This window comes from Bufo gargarizans, chromosome 2 (genome assembly GCF_014858855.1).
Source record: "Bufo gargarizans isolate SCDJY-AF-19 chromosome 2, ASM1485885v1, whole genome shotgun sequence".
NCBI classification, from domain to species: Eukaryota; Metazoa; Chordata; class Amphibia; order Anura; family Bufonidae; genus Bufo; species Bufo gargarizans.
This window is the reverse complement of record NC_058081.1, coordinates 153057331-153072105: the sequence shown is the minus strand read 5'-3', so window position 1 is coordinate 153072105 and position 14775 is coordinate 153057331. Positions and strand designations below refer to the sequence as shown.

General features: G+C 51.9%; 1 protein-coding gene across 1 annotated transcript in view; it reads right to left on the bottom strand.

The window, feature by feature from the left end:
- ATP8B4 (ATPase phospholipid transporting 8B4 (putative)) overlaps nt 1-14775 on the bottom strand; it is a 397315-nt gene that overhangs the window by 292219 nt on the left and 90321 nt on the right. The window contains exon 4 of the mRNA XM_044279613.1: nt 6528-6641. Coding sequence (XP_044135548.1) covers nt 6528-6641 — 114 coding nt within the window. The remainder of the gene's footprint in view (nt 1-6527; nt 6642-14775) is intronic.

The following is a 14775-nucleotide window of genomic DNA, read 5'->3' as shown; positions in this document are numbered from 1 at the left end:
TTATTGGTAGTGACAGTGAGAGGAAAAAAACCTGCAAAATACCTCCAATGTTTTTAGGACTTTGACTTTACGGAATTTGTTGCACAGTAAAAAAGGAGATTTTTGTATAACTTACCAGTTAAATCTCTTTCTCGCTCTTCCTTGGGGGACACAGACCTTGGGTATAGCTCAGCTCCCTAGGAGGCGTGACACTAAGTAAAACTGTTAAGCCCCTCCTCCATCAGCTATACCCTCAGCCTGGAGATAGAGGCTACCAGTTGCGTGTCCAAGTAGTGAAAGGATAACAACCAATAACGGAAACAACCAGCCAGCAACCCAACGGGGCGCCAGACCATAACCCTGTAACCAAACACAGAAGGGTGGGTGCTGTGTCCCCCAAGGAAGAGCGAGAAAGAGATTTAACTGGTAAGTTATACAAAAATCTCCTTTTCTCGCCCATTTTCCTTGGGGGACACAGACCTTGGGACGTTCAAGAGCAGTCCAAGAAGGGAGGGACCACAAACCCAAGGCGGAACACCACCAGAGCATCAGGAAACCGCTGCCTGCAAAACCAGGCGGCCCAAAGCAGCATCCGCTGATGCATGCGTATGCACCCTATAGAACTTTGTGAAAGTGTGCAGAGAGGACCAAGTGGCTGCTTTGCACAACTGTTCAGCCGAGGCCCGATGCCTCTGCGCCCAGGAAGCTCCGACTGCTCTGGTGGAATGAGCAGTGACGCCGAAAGGCGGAGGTCTGCCCTTGGCTCGATAAGCCTCAGACACCGCCAGTTTAATGAAACGGGCAATAGCCACCTTGGAGACCGCCAACCCTTTGCGCGAACCCTCCGGAACCACAAACAGGGAGTCCGTGCGCCGAAAGGACCCGGTGACCTCCAAGTAAATCCTCAACGCCCTGACCACATCCAGACGGTGCAGTTCCCGTTCTCTGGGGTGGGAAGGAGAGGGACAGAGCGACGGAAGGACGATGTCCTCATTGATGTGAAAGGCGGAGACCACCTTTGGCAGGAAAGTCGGGACAGGCCGAAGCACAACCTTATCCTGGTGGAAGATCAGGAAAGGTTCGGAGCAAGAAAGAGCCGCTAACTCCGATACCCGTCGGAGAGACGTGACGGCCACAAGAAAGATGACCTTGCAGGACAGAAGGCGAAGGGAGACCTCCCGTAAAGGCTCGAAGGGGGCTGATTGGAGCGACGAGAGCACCACATTCAGGTCCCAGGAAGGAACTGGAGGGCGGTACGGCGGAACAGAGTGAGCCACCCCTTGTAAAAAGGTCTTAATTGGCCCTAGAGGGGCCAGGGGACGCTGGAGAAGAATAGACAGCGCCGAAATCTGACCCTTCAGAGAACTGAGGCACAGCGCCAGGTCCAGACCCGACTGGAGGAAGGACAGGATTGTGGGAAGAGAAAACCGGAGAGGTGGGATGCTCCGGGACTCACAGAACCCCAGATAGGACCTCCAAACCCGATAGTAGATCCTAGAGGATACGGGCTTACGAGCCCGGATCATGGTGCGGACTACGTCCGCGGAGAAACCCCGTCGCGTTAAGACGGCGGTCTCAATAGCCACGCCGTCAAACGTAGCGAGCCTAAATGCTCGTGGAAGATCGGTCCCTGAGAGAGAAGGTCTTCCCTGGAGGGCAGTGGCCACGGTGCGTCTGCCAACAGCAACATTAGGTCGGCGTACCAAGACCGGCGGGGCCAATCCGGGGCGATTAGAATCGCGGGGACGCCCTCTGCCGCGATCCTCCGAAGAACCCGTGGCAGGAGGGGAAAAGGAGGAAAGACGTACAGAAGGGAGAATTCGCGCCACGGAAGGACGAGCGCGTCGGCGCCGTATGCCTTCGGGTCCCGTGCCCTGGCCAGGTATAGGGGGACCTTGTGGTTGAATTTGGAGGCCATGAGGTCCACGTCGGGGCGACCCCAGCGAAGACAAAGGGCTTCGAACACCTCTGGGTGCAGGGACCATTCTCCCGGGTCGATGGTGGACCGGCTGAGGAAATCCGCCGCCCAGTTGTCCACCCCCGGGATGTAAATCGCAGATAAGGCCGGCACGTGCGTCTCCGCCCAGAGGAGAATGAGGGTCACCTCTTGCATCGCTGCAGCGCTGCGAGTGCCTCCCTGATGGTTTATGTATGCCACAGCCGTGGCATTGTCCGATTGGATCCGAACAGGGTGGCCCCTCAGCAGATGGGTCCAGTGTCTGAGGGACAGAAGAATCGCCCTCAGTTCCAGAATATTGATTGGAAGTCTGGACTCCGATAGAGACCAAACGCCCTGGACGGACCGGGGAGGGAAAACCCCCCCCCACCCCCGTAAGCTGGCATCTGTGGTAATCACCAGCCAGTTCAGTGGAAGGAAGGACTTCCCCCTTAGAGGGATATGCAACCACCAGCCGAGGGAAGCCCGAGCCAGGGGAGGCAGAAGAAAGGTCCTGTCCAGACTCCTCGGTGATTTGTCCCAGGCCGACAGAATTGCCCTCTGAAAGGTGCGGGATCGGAATTGTGCGAACGGCACCGCTTCGAAACAGGCAATCATCTTTCCCAACAACCGCATGCTGGATCTGAGGGAAGGGCGGTGATGACGAAGGAGACTGCGAACCGACCCGCGAAGGGCCAGACGCTTGTCCGACGGAAGGCGGACCTCCGCCAACTCTGTATCCAGGAGCATCCCCCGGAAGATCAGCCGTCTGGAGGGGGTAAGGGAAGATTTGGGGTGGTTGATAATCCAACCGAACCGCGTCAGGGTCTCCAGAGTGAGTTCCACACTGCGGGATGTCTGAGAGAAGGAGGGTGCCTTGACCAGGATGTCGTCCAAGTATGGGAGAAGAAAAACACTTCTTGAACGTAGAAGGGCCAAGACAGGGGCCAGGACCTTGGTGAACACTCGAGGAGCCGTCGCCAGACCAAAGGGAAGGGCGACGAATTGGAAGTGATCGTCCCCCACCGCGAAGCGCAGGAAGCGGTGATGACATGGAGCAACCGGAACGTGGAGGTATGCATCCTGAATGTCGATTGAGGCCATGAAATCCCCTCTTTCCAGGGAGGCCACTGCGGACCTGAGAGACTCCATCCGGAATCTCTGCAGTCGGAGAAAACGGTTCAGGCGTTTTAGGTCCAAGATCGGACGCACTGAGCCTTCCTTCTTGGGAACCACAAAGAGGTTCGAGTAGAACCCCCTGAACCTTTCCGTCGGAGGCACGGGGGCGACGACACCCTTGTCCATTAGAGAGTGAATGGCCGCGAAGAAGGCGGCCACTCGTACGGGATCTCGCGGAGGACGGGATCGGAAGAAACGGTCTGGCGGAATGGACGCAAATTCGATTTTGTATCCGCAAGATACAATCTCGAGCGCCCATGCGTCTGAGATGTGGGCCCGCCATACGTTCCTGAATAGGAGAAGGCGGCCCCCCACCCGGGTGGGTGGGGGCGCACCTTCAGGCAGAGGGCTGCTGGCCTGTGGGAGCCCGTGCAGGCTGGGACTTGCGCCAGGTAGGTTGCGTCCGAAAAAACGGCCTCTTGCGTCTATCCTGGGCTGGGCCAGAGGAGGAAGAACTGGCCGCGGGTCTAGACCCGGTGGGCTTGCGAAAGGACCGAAAACGGGACGAACCAGCGCGACCACGGGGGGCGCCCATTGGCCTGGACTGGGGGAGGTGAGTACTCTTCCCACCCGTGGCCTCTGATATAAGTTCGTCCAGACGGGTTCCGAACAGGCGGGAACCCGTGAATGGTAGGCCGGCCAAAGAGCGTTTGGAAGCGGCGTCCGCCGCCCAAACCTTCAGCCAGAGTTCCCTCCTGACAGAAACTGCCAGGGCAGAGGAACGGGCAATGAGGGCACCCGCATCAAGGGAGGCCTCACAGACGAATTTTCCGGCCTGAACAATTAGTTGGGCTAAGGAACGGAGGTCCTGAACAGGGACGTCCGACCCTAACTCCCGTTCCAGTTGCAAACCCCATTCAGAGACCGCTTTGCCAACCCAGGCGGAGGCAAAGACCGGTCTAAGGGCCGAACCAGAGGCAGTAAATATGGCCTTGGAGAGGGATTCCGTACGACGGTCCTCAACAGACTGGAGGGAAGATCCGTCCTGTACAGGAATAGTAGTGCTTTTGGACAGGCGAGCCACGGGAGGATCAACCTTAGGCGGGGATGTCCACGTGGTCACAGAATCCGCTGGAAAGGGATAACAAATGTCCAGCTTTTTGGGTGTAATAAAGCGGACGTTAGGCCGAGTCCAAGCCTTGGATACCACAGAAGAAAAATCAGCGTGTATTGGAAAAACCTTGGAGGCCTGTTTGGGGCGGAGAAAGGACACGCCGGCCTGTTCAGAGCTGGGGGGGTCATCGTGTAGCTGAAAGGTATCACGGATGCTAGTGACAAGATGCCCCACCGCGGACGCCAATTTGGACGGAAGCTCTGAGTCCATGTCCACGTCCGAATCCGCCAGTTCTCCCTCAGAAAGCGTATCCCTTTGAGAGGATAGACTTGACTGAGCTCGCACGCATGGCGGAGAGAGCGAAGCATCTGGAGAAGATGTGCGCTCAACCCTTGAACGTTTCTGAGTATGCCGGGCCCTGGAAGATTCGCTGGGAGGCAGGGAACCAGTGGGGGCGGCAGAAACGGTAGTCCCAGCGGGTGCGACAGGGATTGTGGCAGCCTGCGGGAGAGGCGGTCTATCCACGAGACGGCCCACTACGTGTGTAAGGCTTTCCACCGCCTGAGACAGAGACCTAGCCCAGTCAGGGGGTTCAGAGGCACCGGGGGGCGCAGCGGGAAGCGGGCCCTGCACCGGGGCCTGACATGCAAGGCAATGCGGCTCAGATTGCCCACGCGGAAAAAGTTCCTTACAGGCGGTACAGGCATGGTACCAGGGTTTGGGGGCACCTGTGGGATCTGACATGCTGAAGTGTGGTTGTACTCTAATATAGAGACCACAAAGGGTTATAGCAGCTATGACCAGGAGGGTTAGGAGAGGGTTAACTGTCCTACCAGTGCCTCAGAAGAACGTCAGGAGATGGCCCAGATCAGCAGCAGCAGAGAAGCAGTGAACAGCAGTGAGCAGCAGAGAGCGCCCACAGAAGCCGAGCGATGTACACAGGAGGTTAGAGTCCCCCACCGTGTCCCAGCTTCCTGTCAGGAGTGAGGAAGCGCGGGAAACCTCAGCAGAAAGCACGGGGAACAAGATCCGCCCCCTCCAGCGCTTGAAATGTCTCCTGTGAAGGAGAACGTAGCTCCGCCCCCAAAATGACGCGCGCGTAAGCCCCGCCCCCTGCCGGGACCGCTAAGCCCCGCCCCCCGTTCTCGGCGGGAAGGGGGAGAGAGAGAAGAGAAAAATGGAGTCAGCCCCGAATGAGGGGGAGGGGGGGGAGAAAGATAGCAGCGTGGGGGGGAACGGCGTGGGGGTGCTGAGGATGCTGCTGTGCTGCATTGTCCTGCAGATGAGCGCTCAGAATGAGCGACCACGGGTGCCCCCCTTACCAGAGGGGTAGATGCTGCAGATAGGGACGGGGTATGGGCTGGAATAGCCATCTCACCGTCCGACGTCTTCACCCTCAGTCCTTTCCAGCAGGGTCGCCCCTTCAGCCACTGGCACCGCAGTGGCAGGAAGCTGGAAGAGGGGCTTGGCGTGCGGGCGACCCCCTAGCTGGCGGGATGTAGGGGAGCCATTGCTGCCCAGATCCTCCTATTGCTTCTGTGGGGGAGGCAGCAGTGCAGATAAGTTGGCACTGGCGCAGCTCAACCCCAGGAGAGCAGAGAGGTCTAATGCGTCTCTGGTATCCCTAGGAAAAAATAAAATAACAAAATTAGAAGAAAAAGTAAAAATAACAAGGAGAAAACAGCCCTGCAGTAGCAGGGAGTGTCTTGCCTCCTTGGACACTAAGCTAAAACTGGTAGCCTCTATCTCCAGGCTGAGGGTATAGCTGATGGAGGAGGGGCTTAACAGTTTTACTTAGTGTCACGCCTCCTAGGGAGCTGAGCTATACCCAAGGTCTGTGTCCCCCAAGGAAAATGGGCGAGAAATTACATGTAAACTTACAATTCAGTGTGATAACGGAGATGCCATATTAATATTTTTTATGTTTTTTTTTTATTTATTTATTTTAAAGTACCTTTTCTCCAGAATGAAGCAACAGATCACTAAATGAAAGGTATCATCACATTCAGCTAAGCTAATCCTAGAAGGAATTGTGCCTGGTCCAACAGTGAATTTCATGGTCACAGTTTCCCTCTAAGTCAGGTATCCTCAAACTGCGGCCCACCAGCTGTTGTAAAACTACAACTCCCACAATGCCCTGCTATATGCTGATACCTGTAGGCTGTTTGGGCATGCTGGGAGTTGTAGTTTTGCAACAGCTGGAGGGCCGCAGTTTGAGGATGCCTGCTCTAAGTAGACAGTGTGCTGTTACACAGATGAGTGTTAATGAAGGCTATTAGGGTATAACCGTGTGACAAATATTCAGCTAATGCTCAGCTAATAATCTTTACAAGTCACTAGGTAAACCTGAAAAGGAGATGCAATATTGGCTACACGTACCTGTAGTATGAGGAGGAATAGAAAATATGCATTGGCAACCCGCTGGAACTGTTCAAATAAATTGATAGGCAAGAACGTGAGGATATTGTACTTGGATGTCTTGATGCCATTGTTCTGGAAATACATGAACAAGCTGGTTAGTTCATCATAATCTGGTTCATTGCATGCATACACTTAAAGGGGATCTTTTAGGCGATTTCTCCTGTCTGAGAGCAGTATATAATAAAAAGAAAGACATCTGTCGTAAATGAGTTTTTATGATTTGGCTCCACATCAAGGAGGCAAGTGTGCAGATGGTCTGGCTTGAAAAAGGGCTTTTAATGTAAGCCCAAAATGTTGCATCCATTTGTACACACAGTGCACCTTTCTGGATTAATAAATTAACAGTTTAATAACACTGGTGAAACAGAATAGAAGACATGCACCTACAGAAGCCACCAGTCGAGTGCAGTTGCTCCTTGGAGTACAACATACTGTAGAAGTTTATATGATTTGGAGCAGGATTTTGATGTAAAAAGCTGATGAAATCCTGACTGGACTCCAGGGAAAGACAGTAAGAGTCCTGATAACTACGCCCCACACTGGATGGTTGACAGCCTTCTCTATAAGCACACTGATACAGGGAGAGCTTCGATCGTGTGTGGGTGGGATCATCAAAGGAAGGGTGCACAAAGCCTGGGGAAGCCGTACTACACATGTTGCACTGCAGTTAAAGGGAATTTGTATTAACCTTTCTTAAAAGGGTTGGCCACTTTCTGGTTATTGTTTACCTATGTGTTTGTGAGATGACAATATAGCACGTACTAATATGGTCCATATTGAAATTCTGCACCATTTTCTATATTTTATATGGCATGACCCCTTGTTTACGAAGTCTTTTGTGCTGTCCACACAAAGATCTTTGGCATAAAATGGCCGCTGATGAAGGGTTAAGTGACCAGGCAAATCACCTCCATGTGATGTCTTCTCCATTCAAAAGACACTGCAGCTGCCATCTACACTTGTTCTGTTGGAAGTTTACTGCAAGTGCAGAGTATTTGAATGGAGAAGAGATCACATGGAGGCACATCTCACACCAATGCAGGGAGATCCACACCAGCGAATGGATGTTATCTCCTATTCTGACCTCCTACTCCTCTGACAGGATGACACGACATTATAATGATTTATGATGCCGTGTGTCGATGCCAGACCTGTACTGACTGAATTACACAAACAGCATTATGCCAACTATTCAGATTCACGGGGATAATCATTATAAATCAGTAGCAAGAGGTCACAACGGGAAATCACACTGCCACATGCAGTTAGTATATGGTATATAGTGAAAGGTGTGTTCTGTAACAATCACCTATTGCGTATGAAGGATCCTGTCTTATCTATACACAGAGCTGATATCATTATAGGCAGGATTAAAATGACAGATAAGCAGGTAACAAGCAAAAAGTGGCACCAATTATTAGCCTTTGGTTTAAATATAGATATTGACATTGAAAATTTAAAATAACATCACCGAAAATTGTTTACAAACATGCCAAATATAAAAATGCGATTTAACCCCTTAGCAATCTCCATCGTACATGTATGGCAGAAATTAGCACTTTAAAGATGGCACCCATTTGCAATTCACCTAGGGCGAATGTATGTGATTAAAAACACAAGAAAAACTATATGAAGGCAACAGGTCAATTTTACCACGCCATGAAAGAAAAAAAAAAAAAGAAAAAAATTAAAACAATGGCAGACTAGTCTTTTCCAATTCCACCCCATTTGGATTTTTTTTTTTCAGTTCCTCACTAAATCATACACAATATTAATTGGTGCCAAAGAAAAGTATACCTTGTCCTGCAAAAAACAAGCCCTCATAAAGCTATGTGAAAGGAAAAAATAAAAAAAAGTTATGGCTCTGGGAAGGCAGAGAGTGAAAAAAACACATTCCATTTAACCCCTTAGTGACTACCGATACGTCTTTTTACGGCGGTCACCAAGTGGCCTTAGGCTGGGCCACTATTTTTTTACGGCGGCCCAGTCTAAGCACTGCACGAGTCCCCCATGCAGCGGAGAGCGGGGACCCGGCTCTCAAATGAGAGCCGCTGCCCTGCTCTAACAGCCCGAACCGGTAGGAGTGCCGATCCAGGCTGTTAAACACTTTACATGCCTCAGGCAATAGCATCCGCCGCATGTAAAGTGCTGACAGAGGTAGCGGACTCCCTCTGTCTCCCATCAGCACCCTGCAAATGCGATCGCGGGGTGCCGGTGTGTGTGAAGACTGGTTGAAGTCTCATGAGGGCCCCAGATCAGCCTTCAGTAATTTCCAGCAGGCTGCTGGTCAATGTCAGAATAGCACTGACATTAACCCTTTAGGGACCGGGCTCATTTTCACCTTAAGGACCAGGCCATTTTTTGCTAATCTGACCAGTGTCACTTTAAAGAGGACCTTTCACTAGAATAAAAAATCTAAACTAAGCATACAGACATTGAGAGCAGCGCCCAGGGATCTCCCTGCACTTACTATTATCCCTGGGCGCCGCTCCGGTATCTTCATATGTTTGGCTCAACTGGGTGAAGCCTGCCGGCGTCTCCTTCTCCCAGGCTGTAGCGCTGGCCAATCTCAGCAATCAGCTCATAGCCTGAGAGTTTTTTTTTTTCTCTCAGGCTATGAGCTGAGCGCTGAGATTGGCCAGCGCTACAGCCTGGGAGAAGGAGACGCCGGCAGGCTCCACCCAGTTGAGCCGAACATATGAAGATACCGGAGCCTATACTGGTAGAACGGAGCGGCGCCCAGGGATAATAGTAAGTGCAGGGAGATCCCTGGGCGCCGCTCTCCATGTCTGTATGCTTAGTTTAGATTTTTTATTCTAGTGAAAGGTCCTTTTTAAGTGTGAATAACTTTAAAATACTTTGACTTATCCAGGCCATTCTGAGATAGTTTTTTCTTTACATAATGTACTTCATGATATTGGTAAAATGGAGTAAAAAAAAAAAAACATTTTTATTTATAAAAATTGGTTAAAAAAAATTGCTAAATTTCCAAGTTTCAATTTCTCTACTTCTAGAATACATAGTAATACCTACAAAAATAGTTATTACTTTACATTCCCCATATGTCTACTTTATGTTTGGATAATTTTGGGAATGACATTTCATTTTTGGGGATGTTACAAGGTTTAGAAGTTTAGAAGCAAATCTTGAAATTTTCCTGAAATTTTCAAAAACCCACTTGTCAAGGACCAGTTCAGGTCTGAAGTCACTTTGTGAGGCTTACATAATAGAAACCACCCAAAAATGACCCCATTCTAGAAACTACACTTCTCAAGATATTCAAAACTGATTTTACAAACTTTGTTAACCCTAGGTGTTCCACAAGAATTAATGGAAAAGAGAGATATAAATTTTAAAATGTCACTTTTTTTAGCAGATTTTCCATTTTAATATTTTTTTTCCAGTTACAAAGCAAGTACAGGCTGTACGGGCACACGACAGGGCGCAGAAGGAAAGAAATGCCATACGTTTTTTGGAAGGCAGATTTTGCTGGACTGGTTTTTTGACACCATGTCCCATTTGAAGCCCCCCTGATGCACCCCTAGAGTAGAAACTCCAAAAAAGTTATCCCATTTTAGAAACTACGGGATAAGGTGGTAGTTTTGTTGGTACTATTTTAGGGTACATATGATTTTTGGTTGCTCTATATTACACTTTTTGTGAGGCAAGGTAACAAGAAATAGCTGTTTTGGCAACATTTTTATTTTTTGTTATTTACAACATTCATCTGACAGGTTAGATCATGTGGTATTTTTATAGACCAGGTTGTCACGGACGCGGCGATACCTAATATGTATACTTTTTTTTATTTATGCAAGTTTTACACAATGTTTCATTTAAAAAAAAAAAAAAAAATCTTGTTTTAGTGTTAGTCTGAGAGCCATAGTTTTTTCAGTTTTTGGGCTATTATCTTGGGTAGGGTATGATTTTTGCGGGATGAGATGACGGTTTGGCACTATTTTGGGGTGCGTATAACTTTTTGATCGCTTGCTATTACACTTTTTGTGATGTAAGGTGACAAAAAAATTGTTTATTTAGCAGTTTTTATTTTTTACGGTGTTCATCTGAGGGGTTAGGTCATGTGATATGTTTATAGAGCCGGTCGATACAGACGTGATGTTTTTGTTTATTTTTACTTGAAACTTTAAAAAAAATTTGGGGGGGGGGACTTTATTTTTTCACTTTATTTTTTGTCCCACTTTTGGACTTCAACTTTTGGGGTCTAATCCTTTACAATGCATTCCAATACTTCTGTATTGGAATGCATTGGCTGTAAGAGTAATAGAGTGTGTATCACATCACAGGAAGGCAGCGTGATGCCAAAGGAAGGCATCGCGCTGCCTTCCCTGCCAACGGGTCCCCGCTACAGGCACGTCTCCCAGGAGCAGCACTAAGTCGGCGTACCAAGGCCGGCGAGGCCAATCTGGGGCTATCAGAAACGTAGGTATGCCCTCTGACACGATTTTCCGGAGCACCCGTGGCAGCAGAGGGAGGGGCGTTAACACGTACAGAAGGGAGAATTTCGTCCACGGAAGAACGAGAGCGTCGACGCCGTACACCCTCGGGTCCTTGGACCTGGATAGGAAGGTGGGGAGCTTGTGGTTGAACCTGATGAGATGGCCATGAGATCCACATCCGGAAGACCCAAACGGAGGCAAATGGACTCAAACACGTCGGGGTGCAGAGACCACTCGCTCGGGTCGATCGTCGTCCGGCTGAGGAAGTCCGCCGCCCAGTTGTCCACCCCCGGAATGTAAATGGTCGACAGGGCCGGAACATGAGTTTCCGCCCAATGGAGCATGCGAGACACCTCCCTCATAGCCGCTGCACTGCGAGTGCCCCCTTGATGATTTATATACACGTTGTCCGACTGGACACGAACGGGATGTCCCCGAAGCAGTTGAGTCCAATGCTGGAGCGATAGGAGAATCGCCCTCAGTTCCAGAATGTTTATCGGCAGTTTGGACTCCGATGGAGACCAAGTGCCCTGGACGGACTGGGGAGGAACCCCCCCCCCCCCCAACCCTGCAGACTGGCATCGGTGTAAACCACCAACCAGGACATCGCCAGAAAGGATTTTCCTTGGAGGGGAGTCCGTAACCACCAGAGGAGGGAAGCCCGAGCGTGGGGAGGGAGGGGGTAGGGCCGATCCAGACTCTCCGGAGACTTGTCCCGGCAGACAGAATTGCCGTCTGGAAGATGCGGGAGTGATATTGCGCGAAAGGAATCGCTTCGAAACAGGACACCATCTGTCCCAAAACCCTCATGCTGGACCGGAAGGACGGACAGCAGTGGAGAAGCAGGGTCCGAACCGAACGGTGAAGGAGCAGATGCTTTTCCGGTGGGAGCCGAAACTCCGCCGCTTCTGTATCCAGTAGCATCCCCAGGAAGACGAGTTGTCTGGATGGGGTAAGTGAGGACTTGGAAAGGTTGATTATCCAACCGAACCGCTCCAAGGTTTGCAGCGTTAGGTTCACGCTGGAGGACGACTGGGAAAAGGAGGGCGCCTTGATGAGCAGATCGTCCAAGTAGGGAAGGAGAAAAAAAAACCTGGAGCGGAGCAAAGCCAGGATAGGGGCAAGGATCTTGGTAAACACCCAAGGAGCCGTCACCAGGCCAAAGGGGAGGGCGACAAATTGATAATGGTCGTTCCCCACCGCAAAGCGAAGGAAACGCTGGTGACACTGAGCGATCGGGACATGGAGGTAAGCATCCTGGATGTCGATAGACGACAGAAACTCCCCTTGTTCCAAAGAGGCCACCACGGATCCGAGGGACTCCATCCTGAACCGCCGAAGGCGGAGAAAACGGTTTAACCGCTTGAGGTCCAAAATTGGTCTTACAGAACCTTCTTTTTTGGGAACCACAAAAAGGTTTGAGTAGAACCCCTTGAAACAGTCCCTTAGAGGAACGGGTGCGATCACTCCTTTGTCAAGAAGGGTGCGAATGGCTTCGGAGAAGTCGGCTGCACACTGTGGGTCACTCGGGCCACGGGAGCGAAAGAAGCAAACCGGAGGCAGGGACGCAAACTCGATTTTGTATCCGCAACTTCGAGAGCCAAGGCGTCGGAGACGTGCGCCTGGCAGATGTCCCTGAACAGGAGGAGTCGTCCCCCCACCCGGGTGGGTGGGGGCGCACCTTCAGGCGGGGGTCTGCTTGGCCGAGGGAGGGCGAGCAGGCTGGGACTTGCGCCAGAAGGGTTGAGTCCGAAAAAAAAAGGCTTTTTACGTCTATCCTTGAAAGAATTAGATGACGGGCCTGACGCGGATCGAGGACCGGAAGCCCTGCGGGAGGATCTAAAGCGAGAGAAACCAGGACGGCTTCGAGAGGCGCCCTTGGTCCTATGCTGGGAAAGATGGGTGCTCTTACCTCCTGTGGCTTCAGAAATTATCTCGTCCAGGCGGGTCCCGAATAAGCAGGAGCCCACGAAGAGAAGACCAGCAAGTGACCGTTTGGAAGCGGAATCCGCCGTCCAAACCTTTAGCCAAAGTTCTCTCCTAGCTGAAATGGCCAGAGCAGAGGAACGGGCCATGAGGGCCCGTTCCTCTGCTCAACAATGAGTTGGGCTGAAGCACGGAGGTCCTGAATAGAGACGTCCGAATCAAGTTCCTGATCCAGCTGGGAAGCCCATTCAGAGACCGCTTTTCCGGCCCAGGCAGACGCAAAGACCGGCCTGAGGGCTGAACGGGAGACGCAAAAATGGCCTTTGTAAGGGATTCCATGCGTCTGTCCTCCGCGGACTGAAGAGAGGAGCCGTCCGCCACAGGAATGGCCGTGCTTTTAGACAAGCGGGCCACGGGAGGGTCAACCTTAGGAGACGCCCAAGTGGAGATGCAATCCACCGAGAAGGGATAACAGATATCCAACTTCTTAGAGGGGGTAAAACGGGCATCAGGGCGAGACCAAGCCTTAGAGACTCTCGACGAGAAGTCGGCATGGAGAGGGAATACAGTGGACACCTGCTTGGGGCGGAAAAAGGACACACCAGCCTTGTCAAAGCTGGGAGGGTCATCGTGAATTTTAAAGGTATCGCGAATGTTGGTAATGAGATGGCCCACAGCAGAGGCCAGCTGGGACGGTAAAGCCGAGTCCATATCCCAATATGGGGCATGAGGGCATGTCCTGTGAGGAGGACTGCGATCGTACCCTCGGGGGTGACAGGGATGCATCCGAGGATGATACGCACTCCGCCCTGGACCGCTTCTGAGGGTGCCGGGCCCTGGAGGCGTCGCTGGGAGCGAGGGACCCAGACGGGTTGGCAGCGGATCTGGAGGGTACGGCAGGGGGTGTATCAGGTTGCGTGGCAAGTTGCGCATTTGCAAGGCGGCCCACGACATTAGTGAGGCTTTCCACGGCCTGGGAAAGGGATCTTGCCCATTCAAGAGGATCCAAGAGGACAGGGGGCGGCACAGCAAGTGGCGGACCCTGTATTGGGACCTGGCATGCAGAGCAATGCGGGTCTGATTGCCCCTGTCGAAAGGGTGCACCACAGGTGGTGCAGGCATGATACCAGGGCCCAGAGGCCCCTGAGGGATCGGACATGTTGGCTAAAAAGGTATGGCCTTCCAGGCTAGGGGCTGCTGGTACTAGGAAGGGGTTAGCAGTCCTACCAGACCAAAGACCTCAGGGCTGGGAGCAAGCAGCAGGACCGGAGCAGGAGTAAGAGCCAGAACACGATCTCTCCTCAGGGCAGGAGCGGCAGCAGAGATTGCTGGTCTCCTGGAATAACCGGAAGGCGGGAGTAAAGCTGGAGCGGGAAGCGAAGCCCCGCCACCCGCTAGCTTAGTTCGCGCGCACGCGATTTAAATACACATAAGGCCGGAAGTGACGGCCTGTGGCTCAGTAATAGCGCCGAAGCGTGGCGATTATTTCCATTCTTCCCCTGTATACTTATGGGGAAGGGGGCGGTATGCGGAGCAGCAATGAAGAGAAGTCGCCGCAGAGAGGTACTGGCCGTACCAGCACAAGGGCGACGCCGCGATCTCTGTGCGGACGTCGCGCTGTCGGCCAGCAGTTAAAGGGTGCCGAAGTCTGGGACAGAGGCAGGCTCAGCCTGCCGGCGCTGTTTGGGTGTCGCTGCTGCAGTCCCTGCGGCGAGTACAGAGAACACTGACCCCCCCTGCGGGTGGCTCCAGGGAGCTCAGTAATAACCCTTTAGTGGCGGAGCTCCTGCTGTATAAGAAGCCTGGAGAGTGGCCGGCTCTGG